Here is a 27,813-nt window from a genome sequence, read left to right on the forward strand (position 1 = left end):
ACTTCACAGTATTATACCAAGGGATGACTAGCTGGCTCACATTTCATATGGAAATTGGGCTGGAACCTTCCAAGTAAGAAATGCTGCAATTCTTCAATATGTGAAAGCAAAATGCTGTGGATGACAGTTAGTAATGTGCCAGCGCAGATCAAACCATGCAGACAAAGATGACATTCTCATTCCAGGTTTGTTGGTTTTGATTACGTTTCTTTATTTTCACACAATGAATAACATATGAACAGATTACTTTTCAGTAAGTGCTCTATTGCTAACCTGGTTTTGGCAGCAAAACAATGAGCTTCTTTCAGAAAAAAAGTTTTAAAACCAACAACCATATGTAGAAGCATGACAATCAGCATGCCAAATACATAAGCGCCAATCAACAGCAGTTCATATCTATTCAATGTACAAAAATGCTTCATGAATAAAAACTGTTACAAAAAACATTTCAAACAACAATGTACAAGTTTGCTCTATGTTTAATTAGAATACAAATATAATATTTGTCTAAAATATGTGTACATACAGTCAAGTATAATAACATGCAAATACACTCTAAAAAAGGTTTAAAAACACTATGAATACAGACTAAAATAAGCCAGCACTATGTAAAAGGACCTTGTGCCCCATGTTTAAAGTTACATTTTTGAAACTTCATTTGCAGTCTTATCAATTTTCAGCAAGAAATTGCTCTGTTTTCTAAAAAAAAGCAGAATGAAAACAAAACACTGGGATTTGACTAGGACACCCGTGTAGACACATTTGGCAGCTCTTTCAATGTCTCTGTATTGTTTTAGTGTTGCAACCTTGGCAGGCCTTTCACTAGATATGATACAATACATTATTTTGCATCAGCACTATACCGTGCTTTATCAGACCCAAAATTTACTGTACCTTCATGCTGATTAAATTGTTAATGCTGTGGTCCATTTAAAACAATTGTCATTGTCATTTTAATGGTTTTGCTTTTGTGACACAATGTACCAAATTTTAAAGGCAAGGGTTACTTTTAAAACTTGTGTGTTATAGAATATATTAATACCAACACCGCGCACCCCCCCCACCCCCGCCCTACCCCTCCCCAAGTCCAACTGCAATTAGCACCATTCCCAAACCCCAGTTGCATTAAAACAAGTGTTTGGCATCAAAATGAATGGTTAAACTTGATTGAAAAACAGTTAAAATGACAATTACACAGACACGATGATTCAGACAGTTTGAACCCATGCAGGTCAAAGATGTGTAATTACATTATATACAATAGGCTACTGTTTTTTGACTGAATTAAGGCTGCCATGATATAAACATTTTGCCTAACTCTAACTGCAGTCACATTTACTCATTTTGAAAAATAATTGAAAATATGTTTTGGATTATCTTCATAAGAACACTTAATTTCTTTTTGCATAAGGGGAAATTAAATACAGAAATTTAAAAGCTTAAGGTAATAGTTTTCATTGATTCTCCAGAAAGAAAGAAAACACACAATTACCAGGGTACAAGACAATCACAACTCTGGGGATACATTAGAACAGCCAAGTCTTTGATATTAATTATTTGCATACAATAGTTTGGGAAATAGTGGATTACAACTGACACTGTTAACTGGGACATGGTTAACAGAACATTTTTGTTATCGCTGACTAACTCAGTTCTGTAATGACAACTGACGGATAGGATTTACCAGTTAACAAAGATGATCCGATAGGTAATGTAATTTGTTATCAGGCCATTCCAAATGGTAACAGTTCTGTTAGTTACAAACTTGAATGTATAATATTCTGCATCCTCTCAAAGTCAGTATTTTCATTTTCCATATTTTGTTTGTGTGCATTCAGGGGTGAGGACTGTAATATCGTGAGAAAATTTGGGACTTTGTTTTATAGTGATTTTTTTAAATTTGGAGAACTGTCACTTAAGTATTGCATGGATAAGCATGCTGTGAAATTTATATAATTGTGGAAAATATATTTTTTTAAAATCTTTGTCAACATCTATTTACTTTGGAAAACTGTAAGGCCATACAGGAGGGCACACAATGTTATATTTTTAAATGATCTAGATTACAACATCAATTCCTACCTTTACAGAAAGTCACTTGTGAACTAAATTGCTCAAACTTTAGTGACACGTGCGGGAGTTGAATATCAATTGTTATTTCTTTAAAGAAAGTGAAATGCAATTCTCATCATTAAAAGAGTTAATTTGATTGAATTTCTTTTTGCTGTTTTGTACGCGATTGTTTCTCGGAGGATACGCTTGGTGATAAAAGTACAGGTGTAAGTGGGAAATCCAGCTGATCCCCTGAGAAGTTCAGCCTGAATCTATTCTGCACTTTGCACCTCTTTCAGATCCATTATTTCTGATTAATGTCACTTTCTGACAGGGTTGTCCATCAAGGCGGGAACATTTATTTTCACTACATAAAATAAACCTGGGACACTTATTGATTGAAAATGCCCTTTAATGACTTTTTTTTTCTATTTCTGCTGAGTTACCAACAGCATATGTTGAACTGAAGCAGAAAGTGCTTAATGTGGATAACACTTTTGCATTTAAGGCTCTGTGAGTACAGTATTGCCTAAATGATGGCAAGAATACTTTAAAATTTGTTTGTCTCTCCATTAATCGACTAGCATATATTGATTATAAATCCAGTATATAAGAAACGCTGTTGCAAGCAAAATGTTATTGCTGCCTGCCTTCCCAAGGAATATTTCATTAATACATTCTTCTAACAGGCTGCCAAAAGTACTTGTACTAACTTACCCTTTTATATGCCATTACATGTTGCCCACTCGCAAATAATGGGTCCGTGGATAGAGCGCGGTTAACAGGGAGAAGGAATGTTTGTACAAAGCTGTGAAATTGAATTGACATATTACAATACCAGACATTGACAGGAGGGTCTGGTATTTGTAAAAAAAATGCAGTGAATGCTGGAACGAGGCTATCCCTTTCATATAGTGGATTGTATGAGAAAATGGTTATTATTTTTAAATTATCCAACATCCGAGTTTCAGTCATTCCCTTCTCAGTCACCAAGTAACGTTAAAGTGCAGGAAGTTATCAGTGATTGGAGGCTGTAGATTGGTAGCTGGTGGCAGAGATGGTCAAACTGTTGTACCTTTTTGAGTTTGTGGTGATTGCCTCGTTTTCAGTTTCTTTGGACTTCCTATGTCTCTTCAGTTTCTGCCCAACTTCCTCTTTCTGCTTTCTCTTGGTGCCCTTATCTGACTTAGGCTCCTGTTGCTGCACCATGCATATTACAGCTTCTATTGTGTCCATGATTGTGTCCTGACTAGCTGAGGCCAGTGTCTCGGGGGCTAAACTGTACTTCAGGCCCCGTTTACTAGGAAGATCCACACACTTCTCCAGTACCGGCATCTGATCTGTGAAGTCATCGTCTAACAGCACTGGGTGCTTTCTTGGACGGCCTCGCCTCTTTTTCACTATGTTGTTGCCAGTCTTTGACTGCCTTTGCAGCCTTTTGGCTTTCAGGATCTTGTTGACATGGTCCAAGTTCTTTTTTGTTGCAAGAATTTTGTCATAATTGCACATCTTCCTGACTTCACATTGAATAGCTTCAATTTCTCTCCTCTTCAGTTTTCTCCTTGGTGAAGAACTGGGACTTTGCACTGAATGGAGAGAAACAAAAGGAATCACTTTAATCACCAGATGTATATGATCACTTAATTAGTTTCACAGCATGAAACCATACACTGTCCAATGCCAGACTGACGTTAAAATGGTTTAAATATGCTTTTGAAGTTACAGACAGCTTAATATTTGAAGTATCTTTTGGACCACTGGTGAAACTCAGCTAGACGACTTGCTCAGGAAATAGAATACAGGTTCTCCTACCTAATGCAAACCCTTTTTTTTGATCACTGAACTTCCGTTGCCACAAACTGTTTTTAATGTATCCTCGAGATTAAGGACATAAAAAACCTGGTCTTAATGAAAAGCAGCTTGGAGAAGGGCATCGGGTCAGAGAAGCAGTTATCTCTCCTTGTGGGTCTACAGTACATGTGTCAAATGTTAAGGGGTTCAGAATCAAATTTTTTAATAAATACTTATGCTAGCTTCATCCCAGATCAAAATACCAAATAAGTGCTTGATACAACTATGTTTCTTTAACAAAAGCTATTATCACTTAAAAGGCCAGAAACAGTGCATACAGTTTATATTATTACAAACCACGTTCGCCTCTGTATAGATGCAACAAATCTATAGCTTGAGGTCACATGAAATGCACTTTGCAAGACACCGTCAGTAGCAATTACTATCACCATGTTAAGGCTTCAGATGCACTATTGTATGCCTTGTCAAATGTGTGAATTTTGAAAATATTGGAGGGAATTTTTCCAGTCCCACCCACCACGGGAATCGTGCAAAGGTCCATTGACCGTGGCAGGATTTTCTGGTTTCGGGGCAAGCACAGCTGGAAAATCCCACCCATTGACTATTTTTATGCTAAAAGATTGTTCCATCATCTCTCTTCCAATATTAAAACATAATCAGGAACAGTTCATTGGCTAAATGAAGCTCACAGTGTCCATGTGAAGAGGACAAGAAGAAAGAGGATCTCAAGGTTATTATGGACGAGTAAACCATTCCACCTATTTTAATTCATCCTTCAGAAAAAAAAATACAGTGTCCCCCCCTCCCCACCCCCACCTCACACTCAACCCAACAGCATCTAATTGTTTTTCAAACGGTTTCAAGGTCTTTGTTTCCGCTACTTCTGGAAATCCATTTCAAAAGCTGATCACTCCATGTGAAAGAGAATTACGGAGTGGGGGCATAGTCACTCAGGTATCGAAAGCAGTAATTTGTATTGATATGGTAGCTGTAAAATAATGCTTAAAAATGAAAAGACAGTTTTTTTGAATTCATTAGTGGGATGTGGGAATCGCTGGCTAGGCCAGCACTTTTGTCCATCCCTAGCTGTCCTTGAGAAGATTGCAATGAGATGTCTTCTTGAACCGCTGCAGTCCGTATAGAACATAAATGGATAACTAAATTCTCCAACATGTTATAGAACATAAATTTGAATTAATGGAACACACTTTTATAACAGATATCAAAATATTTAGTCAAAAGTATGATAAAAGTTTAGACTTATCTGCCAGACAAGAACAGAGAATCAAAACATTACAATCTTTCAAAATGTAGTTGGATGTTTTTACAGAAGAGTTAGGTGGGAAAAGCTTCAGTAACCCAAATGGTATTTTCTTGTCCATGTTTTCTTTATACTCTTAAACTACTGAGAATTTAAGTTCAAATGTTTTGTATTTAATTCCTTAATTTGTTAATAACTAAGAAAAAAAGGGGCGAAGTGACAAAGCATGGAACATTAATCACAGAATCCCTACAGTGCAGAAGGAGGCCACTGGACCTATGCAGCCTGCACCAACATCAATCCCTCTCAGGCTCTATCCTGGTAACCCCACATATTTATCCTGCTAGTCCCCCTGATAATAAGGGACAATTCAGCATGGCCAATCCACCTAACCCACATATTTTTGGAATGTGGGTGGAAACCGGAGCATCCGACGGAAACCCATGCAGATGGGATGAATGTGCAAACTTCTCACAACCATCCAAGGCTGGAATCGAACCTGAGTCCCTGGCACTATGAAGCAGCAGTGGTAATCAAAACAATATAACTATAGTATGTGCCACCAATGCACAGCATGTTTTCTGTACTTCGCACCTCCTTCCCTACTCTGCCATACAAAATACATAACATAATCATGATCAGTGTCACATAATAATGCTCCTAGTTCTGTGGCTGTAGCAAAGGTGGGAAGAGGGTGGTCATAAAAATTATAGACCTTTGGGAATCGTCAAGGGACACCATTTATTTTGTTAACCTCAGCACGAAGACCTGTACAAATCTCTAAATGAATTAGCTAGATTTAAAAAAAAGGATAATTAAACAATGTTTTCTAAGTGTAGTGAGAGCTGCTTTCAAATGTGTATCGTTTAAGATCAAGGCACGCTGTCATTTTAGTGCAAAACAGGTCCTGTTTCAGTTCTGCTTAACTACAATTATTATTAAAGGCTGAGCACCCCTTCATAGATTCCCACCAACTTATTCCAAGTTTCACTGAACAGCTGGGTTCATTTGTGGATCTCTTTCCTCCCACAAAAAAAAGGTTTTTTTTTAGATAAAGGGTTTCAAAGGAGCCCTTATTAATGACAGGAAATTCTCAGAAACCTTCCACTTTCTCATTAAGAGAACTTCTTAAGTTGTCTGTTTGTTACCTCAACATATGGGCTGTAGAGAAGTGGCTCGGGCTGGATTACTCTAATTGACACAAAAGTGCCTTTCATGGTGTTGTGGTAAACAGAACAAACTGGGCTCAATAGCTTCAAGAAAATTGAACACTTCTCCTGCAGGCTAAAGTATACTCTTGTTATCCTGACCTGGGTGGTTGGGGGCAAAATGATCAGAGTCTTAAGTGAAGAGGTGAACTGACATGCCAGCATTTTTAAAACTTGGAAATAACAAGATGTACACATATCAAACTGTCATCATGTCGTTTCATCCACTATTAAGTCTTCCAGCAGATGATTATAGAGACACACTGATCTTTTTAAAAGTACTAGCTGATCTCTCATGGCAAGAGTCATCTTGAGATGAAGTGTGATTAAAGAGCAAAAGATAATTAAACAAGGATGTGCAGTCAGAGCTGTTCCTATCTCTGATATTACACACACTATATATTCTGTATTGTTATGCAATATTTCATTGATAGTTACTTTACTAAAAACATTGGCGGTGATTCCCCAGCCCACTGCACTCCTTTTGCAGAGCAGCGGGCCAGGACAGGGGCTGTGTGGCTGGCTTCCAGGTGGGCACCACGGCCTCCGCAAGTCTCCAGGCCCCGGATTTCCAGCGCCGTCAGCTCCGTTCCAAAAATTGGCAGGTTAGTGTATACTGTATTTAAATAAGGATTTAATTCTCATTAGTGGGCCAGCGACTGAAATCACCGGGTCCGTGACCCTCTCTTCCCGCGCCAGGAGTGTTTCACTCCAGTGGGGTTTACAAAAGTTCCCTGATAGTGGGGAGCTGGCGACCCGACCCTGCTGGAGCGAAGGGAGGGCCATCGAGGCCACCCCAGGAGGTTGGAGGTGAGAGGGCATTGCCAGCTGCCTGCTGGGGGGAGGGGGTGGGAGGGCTGAAGAAAGGAGATCGGGATTACTGGGGGAGGAGGGGGGTGGGGGGGAACAGCAAGGCAGATTGGTGGAAGTGGAGGGGGGGGGTTGGGAGGTGGGGGAATGAGGCTCGCCTGAACACACCGGGGAGGCCAGTGATCAGGCTGTGGCGGAGGTGGGTGGTGGCATTGAAGGGGCAGCAGTGAGGGAGTCACGGGGCAGGCCAGCAATCGAGCTGGCTAGCAATTGGGAAGCCAACAGTGCGGGGCCACGGAACATGCACCTATCTCGGTGCTGACAGATCAGCACATACATGGTGGCTATGCTGCCGGCCTCTCCAGTGGGAACAGGCCCCACCCACAGCTTTTCAGTGTGAATCACGGTAGTGCACTCACCAGTACACAGAGTTTGGGAGATTCATTCTGAAAACTCCAGTGGGGTTTAGTCCAGTTTTTACGCAAATTCGACACTTAGAAGTTTTTGGGCACTATCCCACCCACCGGGTGGCATTTTATAAGCACGTCCGCCTGAGATTCATATGATCTTGCCCGAAGCCAATGGGGAATACCATTCTCCGAGCCTCGCCCACCCCCGCCAATTGGGGCGGGTGTGCCGGTAAAATTTCGGCTATTATGTCTGTGTGCACTCCTTGCCAATGTTTTCAGTGTAAACCTCCTATGTGCACATTTACAATAGACATGTTGCACCAAATCTGTGCTACAACAGCGGGTAGCTTGAGTCGGGAAATTTCATGGTCCTGCAGACTTGCCTCAGTTTAAAGGGCCCTATTAGACCTAATTTTCACTCCAGGCGACAAGGCTGGGTGCCAGGATAGAATCGGACCTGTTGGCCTCAGAAGCAGATCTGAGGTGGCCACAGTGGCAAGTGAGTGCCAAGGTGGGTTGGTTAATAGGCCCGTTCTCTGGGACTTTGTTCCAGTTGTTTTAGTAGCTGTTAGGCCCTCTATCTGTCACCACTCATGATATATACAAGCTAACTGTTTTCCCCCTCAAGTTAGTTAATACAAGGACAATGGTCCTGTATAATCTAGTGAATATGTGGGCCAGGTCCCCATTAGAATCAGTTGCGTTGATTAAGGCACCCAACAAGGAACTTGTACTGGCTGAATATTGGGTTGAAAACTATAGACATAAATATTGACTGAAATGATTAATAGCTTCAGGCAGCACATGGGACCTCAGCAGCTGGTGGGAGAACAGATGGAAGTCTACTGACTACAGATTGAACTTGGCATCTTTTTGGCCAGGGTGGCTCTATAACTCACTGGATAAATAGCATGAGTGGGAATCTCCATCAAGAAATTTCTATGCTAATGTTTGCCCTGTCACCACGTAGCAGAGTAAAACGTTAGCAAAATTCTACATTTCTTCATATAAAAGCACTAAGCCACCAGTGGAGTGCCATATTAAGTGCCTGATTTGAGAATTAATGAGCCAGTTCTGTACGACTGCAGTGAATGTACAAATACCAGCTGCACTTTGAGGTTTAGAATCTTGGAGGGAAACTAAGCAAGGGTTCCCGCTCATTATCACTGTCTGGTGACTGGCAAGGCTCATATGAGGAATAGCAACTTCAGTCAGCACACTGCAGAAGACGGGAGGAAAGAGAACAAAATTGGGAGAAATAAAAACAAACCCAAAGCAATTGGACCGAGCCACTAAAATATTACAGAAAAAGAAATATACTGTCAATTTAGTTTTACTTTAAACCTTGTTTGAAAGCCAGGCTCAAATTTTTTATGCAAGTTACAATTCTGTCGCTGCACAAAAAATCGTAGGCTGGAATGAATCAAGTTTGGCTTGCATTCTATTAACTTGACCAACATTGGCTAATTAGTTCACAGGCAAACAACTGATGTTTACTTCTTAAGCACTTCATGTGCAGGGATGCAAGCGTGAATTCAAAATGATAACACTCAGCTTTGAATCAACTTTTCTGAGCATCTCTGTAGCAACTGGTGTTCACACTGTCAACTAACCTGATTCACACGATGGAGATGGAGAAGGTAGGGGAGACGATGCCAGAGTTGAGACTGTAATACTTTCAGTAGAAACAGCTTTCTTTCTGGTTACAATGGAAAGGCCACTATCATTTTTGTGCAATGTCATTTGGTCCAGCTTGGAGTGTGAGCTTATTAAACCTAATACAGAGAAAGAACACACAAAAAAAATACATTAGCTCAAAGCCAGGCAAGATTGGCAAAGTAATTCTTGGTTTGGAACTCATGAGTTCTGTGGTATAAAGTTAGTCAGTTTATTTTCCAGTGTAGAACAATCATATTAATTAGAAATAGACCACATTTGATTTGTGCCAGGCATAATAATTTCAGTTAATACTGCTGCCTCTGATAATGAGAATGGTTCTATTGTGGTAACTTGACTGGACTATTAACTTACAGTACAGAAGGAGGCCATTTGGCCCATCAAGTCTGCACCGACTACAATCTCACCCAGGCCCTAAACTCTACGTATTTACCCGAGTAGTCCTCCTGACAATATGGGGCAATATACGATGGCCAATCAATCTAATCCATGCATCTTTGGAATGTGGGAGGAAACCAGAGCACCCAGAGGAAACCCACACAAACACGTGGAGAACATGTGGACTCCAAACAGACAGTGACCCAAGCTGGGAATCGAATCCAGGTCCCTGGCGCCGTGAGGCAGCAGTGCTAACCATGGAAACATGGCACCATGGTGAAATTTAAATTCAATGAATTAATAAATCTTTAACAAAAGGTAGTAATCATGTAATCATGATCATGAAACTACTGGATTATTGTAAGAACCTATCTGATTGTTGTTCAGGGAAGGAAATCTGCCGATCTTACCTAGTCTAGCCTATTTGTGATCCAGGCACACGGTAATGTGGCTGACTTTTAACTCCCTCTGAAGTGGCCTAGCAAATGGCTCAGTTGTATCACCTTGATACATTAAAGAACCTTCTCTATCTTTTGGCTAAGATGAAGTCATTGAATCCCTACAGTGCAGAAGATGGCCATTCGGCCCATTGAGCCTGCATCAACAACAATCCCACCCCCAGTAACCCCACATCTTTACCCCGCTAATCTCCCTGACACTAAGGGGCAATTTAGAATCGCCAATCAACATAATCTGCGCACCTTTGGACTGTGGGAGGAAACCGGATCAACTAGAGGAAACCCACACAGACGTGGGGGGGAACAGACAGTCACATGAGACCGGAATTGAACCCAGCTTCCTGGCGCTATGAGGCAGCAATGCTAACAGCTGTGAGCCCAAGATGGGCTGCAATGTTTTACCTCGTCAGTTTGGAACTTTTTTGCTCTCTTGTGGGGACCATGAATTGGATTCAATTGGAATTTAAATTTGGTTTTTGGAGAAAGTGAGGAATGGATTTAAGTCTATCCAGTCCACTCTGGGCTTTGCAACTTTAAGATGTAATAAAAAATAAATAAAACCAGATGAACCATCTGTCATTAATTGTGGCACTGGAAACATGGCGGCATGGTGGCACAGTGGTTAGCGCTGCTGCCTCACAGCGCCAGGGATTCAGGTTCGATTCCTGGCTTGGGTCGCTGTCTGTGTGGAGTCTGCATGTTCTCCCCATGTTTGCGTGGGTTTCCTCCCACAGTCCAAAGATATGCGGGTTAGGTTGATTGGCCATAGTAAATTGCCCCAGAGTTCAGAGGGACTAACAGGGTACATAAGTAGAGTTAAGGGCATAGGGCCTGGGTGGGATTGTAGTGGGTACAGACTTGATGGGCTGAATACCCTCCTTCTGCACCATAACTATTCTATGATTTAAAAATGAGAAAGACACACACTATCCATTCAACCCTGTGAGTCATCCTCACTAACATCTGGAGACTTGTGCCAAAATTAGGACAGCTGCCCCACAGATCCATCAGGCAATAGCCTGATACAGTCATCACAACTTTCAGCCTCCATTGTCATTTCTGGGTATGTCCTTTTTCACAACACCAGGTTAAAGTCCAACTGGTTTATTTGTTAGTAAACGCCACTAGCTTTCGGAATGCTTTTCCTTCATCAGGTGAGTGGGGAGTTCTGATCACAAACAAAGCATATAAAAGGCATACACAGTTTATGAATGCGAACACTGATTAGAATGCGAGTCTTTACAGCTAATCAAGTTTTAAAGGTGCAGACAATGTGAGTGGAGATAGCATTAAGCATAGGTTAAAGGGATGCATATTATCTCCAGACAGGACAGTGAGATGTTGCAAATTCAGGCAAGTCACAGGGGTTACAGACAATATGACATGAACCCAAGATACTGGTTGAGGCCGCCCTCATGTGTACGGAACTTGGCTATCAGTTTCTGCTCAGCGACTCTGCGCTGTTGTATGTCATGAAGGCTGCCTTGGAGAACATTTACCCAAAGATCAGTTTTACTCCAGTCCAATGCTGGCATCTCCACATTATGTTCTTTTTCACCAGAGGTGGCAGTACAGTGGTGTAGAGTCAGGAGGGAGTGGACCTGGGGGTTCTCAGCATTGGAGTTCCATGGCATCAGGTCAAACATGGGCAAGGGAATCTCCTGTTGATTACACCTACTGCCCTCCCTCAGCTGGTGAATCAGGACTCCCCTATATCGAACACCACTCAGAAGAAGCATTGAGAATAGCAAGGGCGCAAAATGTATTCTGCTCAGGTTCCTCAATGCCACATTTGGTCAAATTCTGTCTTGATTTCAAGGGAAGTTATTCTCACCTTAACTCCTGCAATCAGCTCTTTTGCCTGTTTGGATGAAGGCTGAAATGAGGTCAAGAGCTGAGTGGCCCTGGCAAAGTCCAAACTGAGCAACTTAATAAAATTTAAAAGCTAAAACCATACATAACATATCCCATCTTTTAAAGAGGCACCTAGTAATCTCTATAAACATGCAATTACCAATCTTACCATTGCCCTAAACAGCTTATAATGGTAAAATGTGTATTCATTTTTAATCTTCCCTTCAAAGTGTGAGAGATTTTGTTTCAAGATTTGAATGATATGCTGCCAGTCCGTGAGCTAATAAAATGGTTTTAAAAATAACAAATTTATCCAATTGCTCATCCAAAACATTCAGTTATTGGACTCATTTGCAACATAGCATAAAACTGTAACGCATCAATACACTTTTCTAACTTTCGGGGATTTGATTTGACCCAGGTTGCTCATCTTACTGCTATTTAAAATTCACTGCCTCAATTATAATGCACTTCTTAAATTCATGTTTGAGTTGTTATGGAAATGAAATGGAAGAATGGCACGGTGGCACAGTGGTTAGCACAGCTGCCTCACAGTGCCAGGGACCCGGGTTTGATTCCCGGCTTGGGTCACTGTCTGTGTGGAGTTTGCACGTTCTCCCTGTGTCTGCGTGGGTTTCCTCGGGTGCTCTGGTTTGCTCCCATAGCCTAAAGACGTGCTGGTTAGCTGCATTGACCCAAACAGGCGCCGGAGTGTGGCAACTAGGGGAATTTCATAGTAACTTCACTGCAGTGTTAGTGTAAGCCTACTTGTGACTAATACATAAACTTTAAAACTTTAACATTTCAATGGAATATTTTTCTTAACATTCAAATCTTCGTAATAAAGAAAAATGCAGAAATTCATACAATAACTATTACTGAAAAAAAACGAAAGTTACACTTTTCAATGTAATAGAATCGGCTGTTCCAGGGAACGGTTGCTTGCAATTAATGCTTCATTTTGAAAAAGTTGAATGCAGGCAGTGAGATTTGAGACACTCCTTTCTAATAACAATTTAGTACAATTCAAGGGGTTAACACTGGTAACTTGTGGAATTCTGCCACATTTGGTTCTAGTCAAAACACAGAGCCAAGTTTATGCCTATAAACCTTCTGATGTTGCCCTCAAACCTCTGTCAGCCACTAAAAGTATTTCTGAAACACAGCACAAACATAGTCAAGCCATTCATTTTCAAAGCCCAACTGTCACAAAACACAGAATGGCTGCATTAGATGCTTGATTTATAAAGCCACGTCTTGGAAAGAGCACTCACATCCTGTTGCTGTTTTACTCTACCCTCAACTCAAGGTTCAACTATTCCCTGCTTCAGTCAAAGCTCTCAGCCAGATCAGACTTTTGAATGGACCAATCTTATATTAACTTGACCTCTGTCTACAACCTAGCTATGATTGTAACACTAAATGCTGCATCCTCTCCTTTCCTTCTCCCCTATGTACTCTATGTACAGCAAGCTTTTGACTGTATAACATGCAAGAAACAATACTTTTCACTATATCCCAATACATGTGACAATAATAAATCAAATCAAAAACAAACATCACAGACATACAAAAGGCCAGACATCTTCAACTTCATTAGAATGGAGCAATCAACGTTTTAGCTTCCATTTACTTTCTTATAGAGTGATTTTTGATCTTTCTGGAATCAAGGAATATAAGCAACAGGCAGGAAAATGATACTGAGGCAGAAGATCAACTATGGTCATATTGGATGGCAGAGCAGGCTCGGGGGTGGGGATCCTTATGTTCTTCATCTGCTTATGTTTCTTATATTCTTATTCAGTCTTCATAACATAAAACAACCGCAGACCGGAAAACCCTCTGTTCTTCTTTGAACAGCCTCAGGACTTTTACCATACATGTATATGACAGGAATAGACAGTTCAATGCCTTATTAAATCACAGCACTTTTGATAATTCTATCAGTTCAAATCTTAATGTTCTCATCCAGGGTCAAGAGAGCCAGCAATAGAACTAAGCAGGTTAGGGAAGGTCACAGGCCTCCACCGCTTGGATCAGAGCACTACAATTAGATATGAATGGCGGAAGATTGAGTGTATGTGTCCACATGTGTGTCGGATGAAAGATGAAACTACCGACATATTTACTGCTGCAAAAAGATTCTTTCTCTAACGACACTGAAGATGTGAGCCAACAATTAAACAACTCAGATCTCAATGTCAGATTTTTACCACTAAAAAGGTTCAACATCATTCAGGCCAAATCAGTGCCTCATCTACATCTGTTTTGATTGGGTCTTCAGCTGACTCACCGTGGGACCAGTGTCCTGGTGCATCATATAACTAGGACTGTGGAGAGGGCTTTAAACTAAATACTGAGTGGACTAAGGGTTCATGTTAAATTTAAAATAAAGAAGGCAATAATGCAGGGTAGTAATACAGTCAATAATAATCAGAGTTCAACAGGAATGGACATATAAACATAAGGGCGCACCAGCAAATAGGATCAGAGTCAAGAAAAATGGTAAATAGATGGAATTAAAGGCTTTTTATCTGAATGCACACAACATTCATATCAAGATTGATGAATTGATAGTACAACAGAGATAAATGAGTGTGATGTGATGATGATTGCATGGTTGCAAAGTGATGACAGGTGGGACTGAATATTCAAGTGTATTTGACATTGTAGAAGGACAGGAAGAAAGGAAATGAGTAGGTGTAGCTCTGTTAATAAGGATGACATCAGTAAAGAGAAATGACCTTGGTTCAGAGTATCAAAATGTAGAATCAATTTCGGTGAAGATAAGAAATAACAAAAGAAAGAGGTCACTGATGGGAGTGGCCTATAGGCCTCTTGACAGTCGCCAAGCTATGGGACAGAGTATAAACCAAGGAATAACGGCGGCTTGTAAGCAAGGTTCCATGATAGTCAGGGGAAATGTTAATCTTCATAAAGACTGTACAAATCAAATTGGCAAAGATATCCTGCAGGATGAGTTTACAGAGTGTATTCAGGACAATTTCTTAGAACAATACACCAGGGATCACACCATATTAAACCAACTAATTTATAATGAGAAAGAATCTACTAAAGATCTCAAAGTAAAGGATTCTCCGCAAGAATGATCATAACATAACCGGAAATCACATTCAGTTTAAGGGCAAGAAATGTGGAACAGCGATCAAAATTTTAAACTTAGATAAAGGCATTACAAGGGTATGAAGACAGATTAGCCAAGGTGGAATGGGAAGATAGATTTACAGACAGGACACCAGAGAGGCAATGGCAAACATTTAAGAAGATTTTTCATAACTTTCAACAAAGATACTTTCCATTAAAAAGGACGAATCATCTGAGAATAACTGAGGAAATTATAAAATCCTGCAAAGATTAGTAAATAAGATTGGGAAACATTAAGGAATCTATAAAGGATGATCTATAAAGACAGACTTGGTAGGCTTGGATTGTCTTCTTGACAGCAGAAAAGGCAGAAGGCGAACATGATTGAGGTGTGGAAGATTATGAAGAGTTTTGATAGGGTGTGTAGGGAGCAGCTGTTCCCCTTGGTTGATAGATCAATCACGAAGGAGCAGAGTTGTAGGGTAAGGGGCAGGAGATTCAGAGAGGGCTGAGAAATAAAAAATCAAAGGGTGGTGGGAATCTGGAATGCACTGCCTGGTAAGATAGTGGAGGCTTCAAAAAATATTTGGATGAACACTTGAAACATAACATTCAGGGATATGGGACAATTGCAGGAAAATGGAATTCGCATGCCTTTAGTGGTAGTTATAGTTAGTGCAGACTCAATGGGCTGAAGGAACTTTTCTGTACTGTATGACTCTATAGGAGGAATTTTACCAGCACGTCAGCCCAAGATTTGTATCATCGCACCTAAGACCAGCGGAGAATGCTGTTCTCCGAGCCTCACCTGCCCTGATTCCGCACTGGTAAAATTTTGGCTTATGGCTCTATAAACAAAGATAGAGAGGGAGAAAGTGGACTATCAGGGAAAATAGAAGTATAAAAGTTCTCCAAGCACATAAAAAAGGAAAACAAAAGAAGACAAAGTTCATGTAGTCCTTTGAGGGTGAGGGTAGTGAATTAAAAACGAGAAAAATAAATGGCAGAGACTTTGAACAAGTGTTTTGTATTTGGCTTCGCAATAGAAGACACAGAAAGCATACTAAAAGAAACAGGTGATAAAAACAGGGAGGAACTTGAAACAAGCAGGAGCACTACAGAATTATTGGGATTGAAGGCTGACAAACCTCGTGGACCTCATGGTCTGCATCTTAGGATCTTAAAAGATGTGGTTGCAGAGGTAGTGGATACATTTGTTGTAATTTTCCAAGATTTCCTAGGTTTTGGAAAAGTTCTCAGCAGATTGGAAAATCACAAGCATAACATCTGTATTCACGAAAGAAGGGAGACAGAAAGCAGGAATCTATAGGCCAGTTAACATAGTATCTGTCATTTGGAAAATGCTGGAATTCGTTATTAAGGAGTAGTAGCAAGGCATTTAGAAACTCATAGTACAATTGGGTAGAGCCAACATGGCTTTGTGAAAGGAAAGCCATATTTGGCAATTATTCGAGTTCTTTGAGTATGTAAGAAGTGGGCATAAAGAGGAACAAGCAGATTTAGTGCATTTGGATTTCCAAAAGGTGTCATATAAGGTGCCACATAAGAATGGTTGCTGCAGAAGATCATGGTGTTGGGTTGATATATTAGCATAGATAGAGGACTAATTAACTAACTGGAAACAGAGTCAGGATAGAACGATCAGTGTCAGGTTGACAAAATGTCATGCGTGGAGAACTACAAGGCTCAGTACTGGGACCTCAACTATTTACGATCCATATCCATGACTTGAGTAAAAGTATTAGCTGTATTTAGCCATATTTGCTGACGATATAAATAGGTAGGAAAGCAAATTGTGAGGAGAGCACAAAGAGTCTACAAAGGGATGTAGATAGGCTAAGTGAGTGGATGTAACATCAGCATCTGGGAGTATAATCTGAGAAAATGTGAGGTTGTTCACTTTGGTAGGGCGAATGGAATCCCAAGGCACTTTATACATATATTAGGAACAAGAGGGTAGCTAGAGATAGAGTTGGTCCATTTGAGGGGCAAGGGAGGGAAACTACGTGTCGAATCAAAAGAAGTGGGTGAGATCCTTAATGAGTACCTTGCATCAATATTCACAAAGCAGAGTCTTATTTAAATGGTACATGAATCACAAAAATGCTAGCAAGTATTTAAGAAGCAACATGTTGGCTTTTACTGAAGGGGGATGGAATATTAAAGGAGGGAAATCTTGCCACAACTGCGCAATGCAGCAGCGAGAACACAAGGGGCCTTGACAGGGCAGATGCTGAGAGGATACTTGCTCTTGTGGAGGAATCTAGAACCGGGAGCACTGTTTAAAAATAATGCGTATCTCATTTAAGATGCAAGTCTTAAATTTCTTCTCTCAGTGGGTCATGAGCATTTGAATCCTCTTCCACAGTAGAGGCTGGACCATTGGATATATTCATGGCTGTGCTTGACAGATTTTTCATCTACAAGATTCTAGGGTTATGGGGAAATGCTAGAGGGGGCAGGTTAAGGCCGCAATTCAGAAAAGGAGGAGGGTGGGGAACAGGGGAGTAGGGTTAAAGCCTCAATAAGATCAGCCATGGTTTTACTGAATAGTGGAGCATCCTTGATGGTCCAAATGGCTGACTGTTGCTCCCATTCCCTATGATCTTATCAATGAAATACCATTTGTGTCAGATCAGACAATGTCACATTCTTTTATTGTCAGTTCTTAACTACAGACACTTTATATAGAAACATAAAAACATTGAAAATAGGAGCAGGAGGAGGCCATTTGGCCCTTTGGGCCTGCTCCGCCATTCATTACCATCATGGCTAATCATCCATTAGCCTAATCCTGCTTTCTCCCCATAATCTTTGATCCCATTTGCCCCAAGTGTGATATCCAGCCACCTTTTGAATACATTCAATGCTTTTGCATCAACTACTTCCTGTAATAATGAATTCCACAGGCTCACCACTCTTACGGTGAAGGAATGTCTCCTCACCTCCATCTTAAATGGTCTATGCAGAATCCTCAGACTGTGACCCCTGGTTCTGGATTCCCCCACCATCGGGAACATCCTCCCTGCATCTACCCTGTCTAGTCCTGTTTGAACTTTATAAGTCTCTATGAGACTACCCCCCATCATTTTTCTGAACTCCAGTGAAAACAATCCTAACTGAGTCAATCTCTCCTCATACATCAGTCCCACCATCCCCAGAATCAGCCTGGTAAACCTTCGCTGGACTCCCTCGAGAGCAAGAACACCCGTCCTTAGAAAAGGAGAACAAAACTGCACTCCAGGTGTGGCCTCACCTCCTCACAGCTCCCCCTCCCACTCAACTTTGTATTATCTGCAAATTTGGAGATAATACATTTAGTTCCCTCTTCCAAATCATTAATATATAATGTGGACAGTTGGGGTCGTGGCACAGATCCCTGCAATACATCACTAGTCACCGCCTGTCTATCAGAAAAAGAGCCACTTATTCCAACTCTTTGCTTCAAATCTTCTAACCAGCTTTCGATCCATCTTATGACACTGTTTGCAATCCCATGCAGGTCCCACGTATACTAAACTTGGAATCCTGGGAGAAAATTAGCATCACTCCAATGCAAGGACGATATGCAGATTCCCAGAGTCTGTATGATTGCAGAGGGGAGTAGGAGCAGACATTCAACAGTACAATATCAAAGCAGCTTCTTCATCCCTTAAATTAGCCCATTTTTATAAAACAAAGCACCAAAAGCTAACTTTTCCTGCAGTAACTGAGGGGGAAAGAAAAAGCTTGGTTTCAGTTCCTAAGACTTAAATTCCATGTGGTTAGTTTGAAATAAAACCATCTTGACAGTGTCATTTTCATATTTCTTGCCAATAATTATGTTTTTGGGGCAGGAATTCTTATGTGAGACTGCAGAATTTGTTTAACTTGTCTGCAGCTTAATCCAGCCTGATGTAAGTGTTTACCACTTCCTTCTGAAAGTAAAGTTGCCATCGTCTCAGATGACCAGAGGCTGCTCACCTTATGTGACAGAGAAAGCTGACTGGTGGGGATTTAACCTGAGGATCCCCACACCTCAGGCAAAGGGGCACGATAGAGAACCTCAGCTGGTATGGGAATTGAACCTGTGCTGTTGGCATTGCTCTTCATCAAAAACCAACTATCCTTCTAGGCGGGTAATGAAATCCATCTTCACTGACTTGGTGTAGCAGCTTTTCAAAGTCGTTCTGCAGTAGTTCTACTGTGTAAATGGTATTCCAATAACTGTAGCTTCGAAAGGTGACCATTAAGATTTATCACCAACCTGGAATACTAATGCTGTTTCTCGCCCCACGCAGACGTTGCCAGGCTTCTTAAACATTTCCAGCTTTTTTTGTTTGCACTTCAGATTTTCAGAATCTGCAATATTTTGCTCTGGTATGAGTATGAATGGTGCCTTGGTTTTGTTAATGTTTGAATCCTGCAACCCATTAATGACACACTTTCTTCAACACCCTTATAATTTCAAATTAGCCCAAAATCGATTTACAACATTAAGTGATTTTTAAACAGCTGCAGTTGCAATACTTTAATAATAAATGCTTGTTATAATTCCTATACTCAAGTCTAGATGCAACAATTCAGTGGCATGAATCATATAGCCAAAGGGAAAACTAGCGTTATCTTTATGTGCCCAGAGTCCGTTTTCCTTCTCTTTGGATGAAGTATGCTGGTTTCATTATGAACACTGGCTGCAGTCCAGTTTTTCTTCCTTTGTAATTACAGCAGCATATTGTTACAGTTTTATGCAGTAAATCTGCAAATGCATTAATGATATACCTTTGACAGATCGGGAAATTAGATAAGTAGTCTTGTACTGTACTAATTTAGCATGTACTCTGCAATGAAGAGTGCTTAATTCTGCATGCCAGCCTAAATTGCTGAGAAAGATATTCTGAGCTCAAATTAGCTGTACGGATTGTTACTGTGATATCATTGCAGACAGTTATGGTGCTTGTTGGTAACATATTGGCCCAAAACTTCCAATCAGCATTGGAATCCATGGGGGCGATTCTCCCATTGCGACCTGAAAATTTTCTGGCGGGTTGGGAGATGCGCTTGTCAGCCATTTCGCGGGATTCGTGCATGTGTTCCCGACGCATGCGCATCTCCCAGAGCCAGAGAACCGGCGCAGTCGAGACCGTGCTGGAAACCGGCAGGAAGGGAGATAAGTGATTTAAATCTTTTTTTAATGTCTTTTAAATGTCATGATCAGAACTTGCTGGGCTTGATAGCATCCTCCACTCCGCTTGGGGAACTAGCGGGAGACCCCGCCGGAGTGAATGGGGGAGCAATCAGGGCCCCCAAGGGGGTCAGTGGCGGGAGTAGTGCCCCTCAGCATGGGCAACCTGGCAGTGCCAACCTGTCTCCCTGGCACTGCCCAAGAGTAAACGTGTCCAAGCCCAGGGGGCACCTTGGCACTGCCCACCAAGCATGGGGCAGTGCCAAGGGGGCAGGGCCAATTGTCAGTGGAGCCTAGGGAGCAATTGGTGGGGGTTGGAGGGTCCCAGGTTTTTAATGATATACACGATTGTGACCTCTGCAGTGCACAGTGTGTGGAGATTCGGGTCTGAAATTGCACTGAAGAAACAGTCGTGATCTAGACCAGTTTTCTCGCCAATTCAGCACCTCTGAGAGAATTCCCCCCACCCCCCCCAAATGTTGCTGATACAGATCACATAGAACACTTTCCTCTTGCTTAAAGACTCTGACCTCAGGTCCACAATGCAGAAGAACTCCTTCAGTGCAGGAATCCTTGCAGAGGACAGCAAAGAGAACATGTGCAGGTGCTGCGCCCCTTTTATAGCACTAGTTGTTGTATTCTGTTAAGTGTTTAAATGATCTCCAAGTTTCTCAGTTAGTTAATGAATGAGTGAATGCATGAGTTTATACGCGTGCAAATCGGTACATTGGCACGTGGGTTCTGTGGCAACTGGGGAAGGCGGTAGGTGTATGAGGTGAGGTAATCAGTGGGTCAAAGGACATAATAAGGAGATTGAGAGGGAAAGACAAAGGGGGAGGGTTTGTGTGAATGATTGGGGGGGCCAGTTCGATGGTAGCTCAGGAATTTTTCTGGGGTTTTTCTGTCCAATATTTCATTGAAGTTCATTTATTAATGTCACAAGTAGGCTTACACTACACTGCTGTCTTCACTCTACCAGTGGGCTTTGATCCATTGCTGTCTTCACTCTGCCTGTGAACTTCGATCCATTGCTGTCTTCACTCTGCCACTGGACTTTGATCCATTGCTGTCTTCACTCTGCCACTGGACTTCGATCCATTGCTGTCTTCACTCTGCCACTGGACTTCGATCCATTGCTGTCTTCAATCTGCCACTGGACTTCGATCCATTGCTGTCTTCACTCTGCTGCTGAACTTCGATCCATTGCTGTCTTCACTCTGCTGCTGGACTTCGATCCATTGCTGTCTTCACTCTGCTGCTGAACTTCGATCCATTGCTGTCTTCACTCTGCCACTGGACTTCGATCCATTGCTGTCTTCAATCTGCCGCTGGACTTCGATCCATTGCTGTCTTCACTCTGCCGCTGGACTTCGATCCATTGCTGTCTTCACTCTGCCGCTGGACTTCGATCCATTGCTGTCTTCAATCTGCCACTGGACTTCGATCCATTGCTGTCTTCACTCTGCCACTGGACTTCGATCCATTGCTGTCTTCACTCTGCCACTAGACTTTGATCCATTGCTGTCTTCACTGTCAGTCTCCAAGGTCCCTGCCTCAGACTTTTGATGCTCATTGGCGCTCTTTCTGGCTCACCCAATCAGAAGCTAGCTTCTCAGTGCATTGGCTGCTGATAGGCTGACCAGTGCCCCTATCAGTAGCTAACACAGGGTGAAAACTGTTTCTTTTCAAATTCTCAATGGTTGCTCCCACGGAACCCCAGCGTTCCATGGAACCCAGCAGATGCACTCCATACATAATGTTCCCATCTTATACAATAGTGTGTAGTTCAGTGTTCACTATCATGAAAGATCTCTTAGTGTGATTCTTTTAATTCTTTGTGACAAATTTTGCTGAAAAATATTATCAAACCTCAGCCATCCAGCTGATTAAAAGGAGTTAATCCTTTGAAGTTTATTTATGAGTCACAAGTAGGCTTACATTAACACTGTAATGAAGTGACCGTGAAAATCCCCTAGTCACCACACTCCTGCATCTGTTTGGGTACACAAGGGAGAATTTAGCACGGATGATACAACTAACTGCATGTCTTTCAGGCTGTGGAAGGAAACGGGAAAACCCCCGGAGGAACCCCACACAGACACGGGGAGAACATGCAGACTCCTTGCAGACAGTCAACCAGACTGGGAACCAAACCCTGGTCCCTGGTGCTGTGAAGCATGATGTGGAGATGGACTGGGGTAAACACAGTAAGAAGTCTCACAACACCAGGTTTAAGTCCAACAGCTTTGGTAGCCAAGCTATCAAATAGCAAATAACTAATAATGTGAGCTAATAAGCTCATATTAGCTAATAAACTAATAATGTAAGCCAGCAGTGCTAACCACCGTGCTACTGTGGCGCCCGCAGTTAAGTTGCAACTGACCATACTCTATGGGCCCGATTTTACCATTTTCATTCTAAGTGCTGAATTTGGGCGCAATTCAGGTCCGACTTGGAAATCTGCTTTCAGGTGCCCCCATACGCACTAAGCCTGAAAATACAATCGTGGGTCTGAATCGTGCTCTGGGGGAGGTTGGGGGGGGGACGGTGTTGTGGGGGAGCTTATGACGCCTGAAATGATTGGAGCTCTGAACTATGCATGCGCAGTTACAAAAAAATTTGAAAAAGCGCACCCACGTCAGATCGCTACTGAGCCGCAGAAAGCAGAGAAAGCAGCCCGGGAGTGAAAAGTGGGAGCTATGGCCCCCACAGACATCACTGACCCCTTATTGCTACCCAGATCAATCGAGACCCCCTGCCTCCTTTCCCCCCACTGATTGCCTGTAGAGTGGCAGCGGACCGCCCTGTACCCTCCCCCTACCAGAGATACATCTTATTCCCGCCACCCCCAGAGAACGATCTGGCTTCACTCTCTCCCGTCTCCCCCCACCCCCCCCCCAAGAGAATGATCTGGCATCACTCCCCCTCCCCAAAGAAACAACGATCTGCCCTCCTCTACCCACCCCCCCCACCCCCAACCAGACAACCATCAGGCCTCCCTCCTCCCCACCCCCCTCCCCCACCTCACCAGAGAATGATCTGACCCACCTCCCTCCCTCCCACCACCGATCTGAGTCAGAGAGTCATTGGAAGCTCTGAACTCACTTCTTCAGCAGCTGGAGTGCCCGAAACAGACTTTTATTCAGCATATCCATGACGCACACGATGGTAAAGGGGAAATGCTGATAAAATTGGGTGGGCAGTTCATTAGTTCAATTTAAATACTTGCAAATGCATTTCAATCACCTTTGTGCTCATTTTACCACGTTCCTGCGCTCAAAATGAGCACAACACAGTAGTAAAACTGGGCCCTATGACTCTAACAGTCTTGGAAGATATTCTCAGAGGATCCTGGTGAGCTGGGGAATTGTCCATCAGAAGTTTTCTGGACAATGCTCACTTAAGCAGTGTGGCAGATAGGACTTCCGCAGGGTCCCAAAGAGCATCTTGGGTCATGTGTTCAGTCTCCAGTGATCAGGAGACCAGAAGATCTGGACCTTTATTTACAAAGTCTGAAGTGTATTAATGCCTTGGCTGTACACTCTATTTGCTTCTATCTAAAAAAAACTAATGCTCAATTTCATGAACATCTTTTGCAGTCTTTCATCAAAAGTGTAAGTACTTGTTTTGATCATTCAATACGTCAGACAAAAGATCCAAAAATTAGAGTTACCTCTCTTCAACTGCACATCCCCCAAAAGACAATGACAGCTAAATATTTTTCAAACAGAAAGTTTGAAAAATATTTAGAAACAGAAACAGAGGCTGTGTCTCTCTCTCAGCTGGGTAACATTGTGGAAATGTGCCACCTGGAAAAACAATTTTTGGAATTTTAAAATGCTTCACCTCAGCACGTCAGTTTTGTGCTGAAAATCAGCAACAATATTGCTCTCAGTCTTCAGCCAATTCACTCCGTGTGATATCAGGAAACAGCTGAAGCTACTGGATACTGCAAAAGCCCTGGGTCCTGACAATATTCCTGAAGACAAAAGAGAAAATGCTGCAAAATCTCAGCAAGTCTGGCAGCCTCTATTGAGGAGAGAAAAGAGCTGGTGTTTTGAGACCAGATAATCCTTTGTCAAAACCCCTTCCAAACCTGCTGGGATTTTCCAGCATTTTCTCATTTGGTTTCAGATTCCGCAATAATCTATTTTTATCCAATATTCCTGAAGACTTGTGTTCTAGAACTTGCCATGCCTCTAAACATTTGATTTGATTTGATTTATTATTGTCACATGTATTAATATATGATGAAAAGTATTGTTTCTAGCATGCTATACAGACAAAGCATACCGTTCATAGAGAAGGAAAGGAGTGTGGAATGTAGTGTTACAGTCATAGTTAGGGTGTAAAGAAAGATCAACTTAGTGCAAGGTAGGTCCATTCAAAAATCTGATGGCAGCAGGGAAGAAGCTGTTCTTGAGTCGGTTGGTACATGATCTCAGACTTTTGTATCTTTTTCTCGACTGAAGAAGGTGGAAAAAGATACAAAAGTCTGAGGTCACATACCAACTGACTCACGTACAAAGCTGTTTCAGTACAGCTACAATGCTAGCATCTATCCAGGAATGTGTAAAATTATCCAGGTATGTCCTGCGCACAAAAAACAGCACATTTCCAACCCATCAGCCTATTCTCGATCATCAGCATTGTGATGGAAGGAGTGGTCAACAGTTCTGTCAAGCAGCAACTAATCGGCAGATCCACTCACAGGCGCTCAAATTGAGTTCCGCCAGGACCACTCAGCTTCTGATCTCATTGCAGTCTTAGCCTAATCAAGGACGAAAGAGCTACACTTTAGAGGTAAGGGCTGAGTGACTTCCTTTGACATCAAGACAGCATTTGATCATATGTGGCATCAAGAAGCCCTAACAAAATGACAGTGAATGGGAATCAGAGGAAATCTCTTCTCTAGATAATGTCATACCTGACCCAAAAGAAGATGGTTGTGGTCAGTCATCTCAATCCCAGAACATTACTGCAGGAGTTCCACAGGTGAATGTTCCAGACCAAACCATTTTCAGCTGCTTCCTCAATGACCTCCCTTCTATCATAAGCAGAATATTCACTGATGATTGCACAATGTTCTTCATTATTCACGATCCCTTAGATGTGTCCAGGGGTGCTTTTTGATGTTGACAATCCAACCAGGGAGGAGGCCATATGAGGAGGTTTTGGGGAATGAGCCAGGCCAGGTGATCAATGTTTCAATGGGGGAGCATTTTGGGCTTAGCGACCATAATTCATAAGAACATAAGTACATAAGAAATAGGAGCAGGAGTAGGCCATCTAGCCCTTCGAGCCTGCCCCACCATTCAATAAGATCATGGCTGATCTGAAGTGTGTCTGAAGAATTCCATAAGATTTCAAGTAGTCACGGATAAAGACAAGGCCTTCAGGTGAGGTGCTTAATTGGGCGAGGACCAATTATATCCAAACTAGACAGGAACTGGGGAATGTGGATTGGGAGTGGCTATTTGAGAGCAAATCCACATCTGGAACATGGCAGGATTTTAAAGGCCAGTTGATTGAAGTGAAGGCAGGCATGTCGCCACAAAAATGAAGGGTAGAAATGGCAGGATTTGGGAACCATGGATGACAAGGGAAATTGTAAGCTTAGTCAAAAGGGAAAAAGAAGCCAACAAAAAATCTAGGCATCTAAAAACTGATGAGGGGTAAAGTGAAAGTAGGAAGGAACCTAAAGATGAAATTAGGACTAAAAGGCGCCATGAAATGTCATTAGCAAACAGGAATTAGCATGAACGTTAGCAAAGAAGAATCCCAAGGCTTTTTATGCATATATTGGGAGCAAGAGGTAGCAAGAAAAAGAAGAAGCTCACTCCAGGATAATGAAGGGAAGTTATGAATGGAGCCACAGGAAGTGGGTGAGAACCTTAATGAGTACTTTGTATCAGTATTTACCAAGGAGAAGGACATGAGGGATGCTGAGGTCAGGGATAGGTGGGTGAATGCTCGATGGCATGTCAATATATCAAAGGGGCAAGTGTTGAACATCCTAATTTGATTAAGATAGACAAGTCCCCGGGGTCAGATGGGATCTATCCCAGGTTACTGCAGGAGGCAAGGGAAGAAATATCTGGGGCCTTAACAGATATCTTCACATCCCCTTTGACCGCAGGTGAAATTCCAGAAGATTGGAGAATAGAAGTAGGGATAATTCAAGAAATTATAGGCTGGTGAGCCTGATGTCAGTGGTAGGGAAGCTTTTAGAGAAGACACTGAGGGACAGTAATATGCACACTTGGAAGAAAATGGACTACTTAGTGACAGGCAGCATGGTTTTGTATGGTGAAGGTCATGTCTCACCAACTTGATTGAGCTTTTTGAAGAGCTGACAAAGATAATAGATGAGGGAAGGGCTGTGGATGTAGGTTACATGGACTTTAGTAAGATTTGATCAGCAGCCCATCCAAAACATTCATTCTCTCCACTTCCAATGCACAGTGACAGCAGTGTGTACCACCTAAAAGATGTACCACAGCAACTCACCAACAGTCATTCGCAGCACCTTCCAAACCTGCAATTACTATCACCTAAGAGGACAAGGGCAGCAGATGGTAAATGGGGACACTGCCACCTGCAAGTTCCCCTCCAAGCCACACATCTTCTTGGAACACCCTCCCTAATAGCACTGTGAGTGTATCTACATCAGCTGGATTGCAGTAGTTCAGGAAGGTGATTGACAATCATCTTCTCATGGGCATTTAGGGATGGGCAATCAAAATGCTGGCCTAGTCAGCATTGCTCAGCTCCCGTAAACGGATAAAAATAAAATCTACAATAGTTGGTTGCACAGCCTGATCTCTATATTGATTGGGAGATTTCCAAGCTGAAAATCCCGGGCATCCAACATTGCTGCACAATTCCTGTACTTTTATCTTTCACCTCCCTCTAGAGACCAACATTTCAGAACATCACACAGGGATGGGAGTTGCTGGGAGCTGCTCAACTAGCACCTATCAGAGGACACACAACCAGTCAGTGCCTACCATGAATGGACATCCAACATGGTGGGTCTCTGGAGGAAGAAGAAATGGAATTTAAAATACAAATATTTCTTTCTAGGGCATTTAACTTTGTTAGTGGCAGGTTCATTCACAATCTTTGATTATTACCAGATGGAAAGAATATTTTATATTAAATAAACTTTGCCACCACTTATTTTCTGCTCTCAGCCTGAGACACCTGATTTGAAGCAATGACATTCTGCATTTGAAAACCTGAGGTAACTGCTCAACTAATTGCAGTAGTATAATTTTCAACCACTAGTTGTCACTATGATCCTCTAAAAATCTACACCATGGTTTGGTGTTGTCCAACTTCTGATACCTGAACCTTGGTAACCTTCCATAAGGTCAAAGCAACTCAGTTCCATTTGCACTTACATATATCGTTCATCAGTTCCCCAATTTAGATTTCATGAATGTTTCAGAAGTTCATTCTCAGGACGTGGCAAGGCCAGCATTTAAAACCCACTCATTGTTTCCATTGAGAAGGTGGTGGGGAGCTACTTTCTTGAACTGCTGCAGTCTTCAGTGATGCAGATGCTCTCACATTGCTGCCAGAAAGGGAGTTTCAGAAA

General features: G+C 42.0%; 1 protein-coding gene across 1 annotated transcript in view; it reads right to left on the reverse strand.

Moving 5' to 3' along the window:
• Positions 1–1,082: 1,082 nt before the first annotated feature.
• Positions 1,083–27,813, reverse strand: part of setbp1 (SET binding protein 1) — a 294,120-nt gene continuing 267,389 nt past the window's right edge. The window contains exons 4-5 of the mRNA XM_080208466.1: positions 9,167–9,328; positions 1,083–3,638 (exon numbers count right to left, since the gene is read on the reverse strand). Of these exons, the coding sequence (XP_080064592.1) occupies positions 3,070–3,638; positions 9,167–9,328 (731 nt within the window). The 3' untranslated portion in view covers positions 1,083–3,069. The remainder of the gene's footprint in view (positions 3,639–9,166; positions 9,329–27,813) is intronic.

This window comes from Carcharhinus amblyrhynchos, chromosome 1 (genome assembly GCF_965287045.1).
Source record: "Carcharhinus amblyrhynchos chromosome 1, sCarAmb.v2.hapA, whole genome shotgun sequence".
In the NCBI taxonomy this organism is placed as follows: domain Eukaryota; kingdom Metazoa; phylum Chordata; class Chondrichthyes; order Carcharhiniformes; family Carcharhinidae; genus Carcharhinus; species Carcharhinus amblyrhynchos.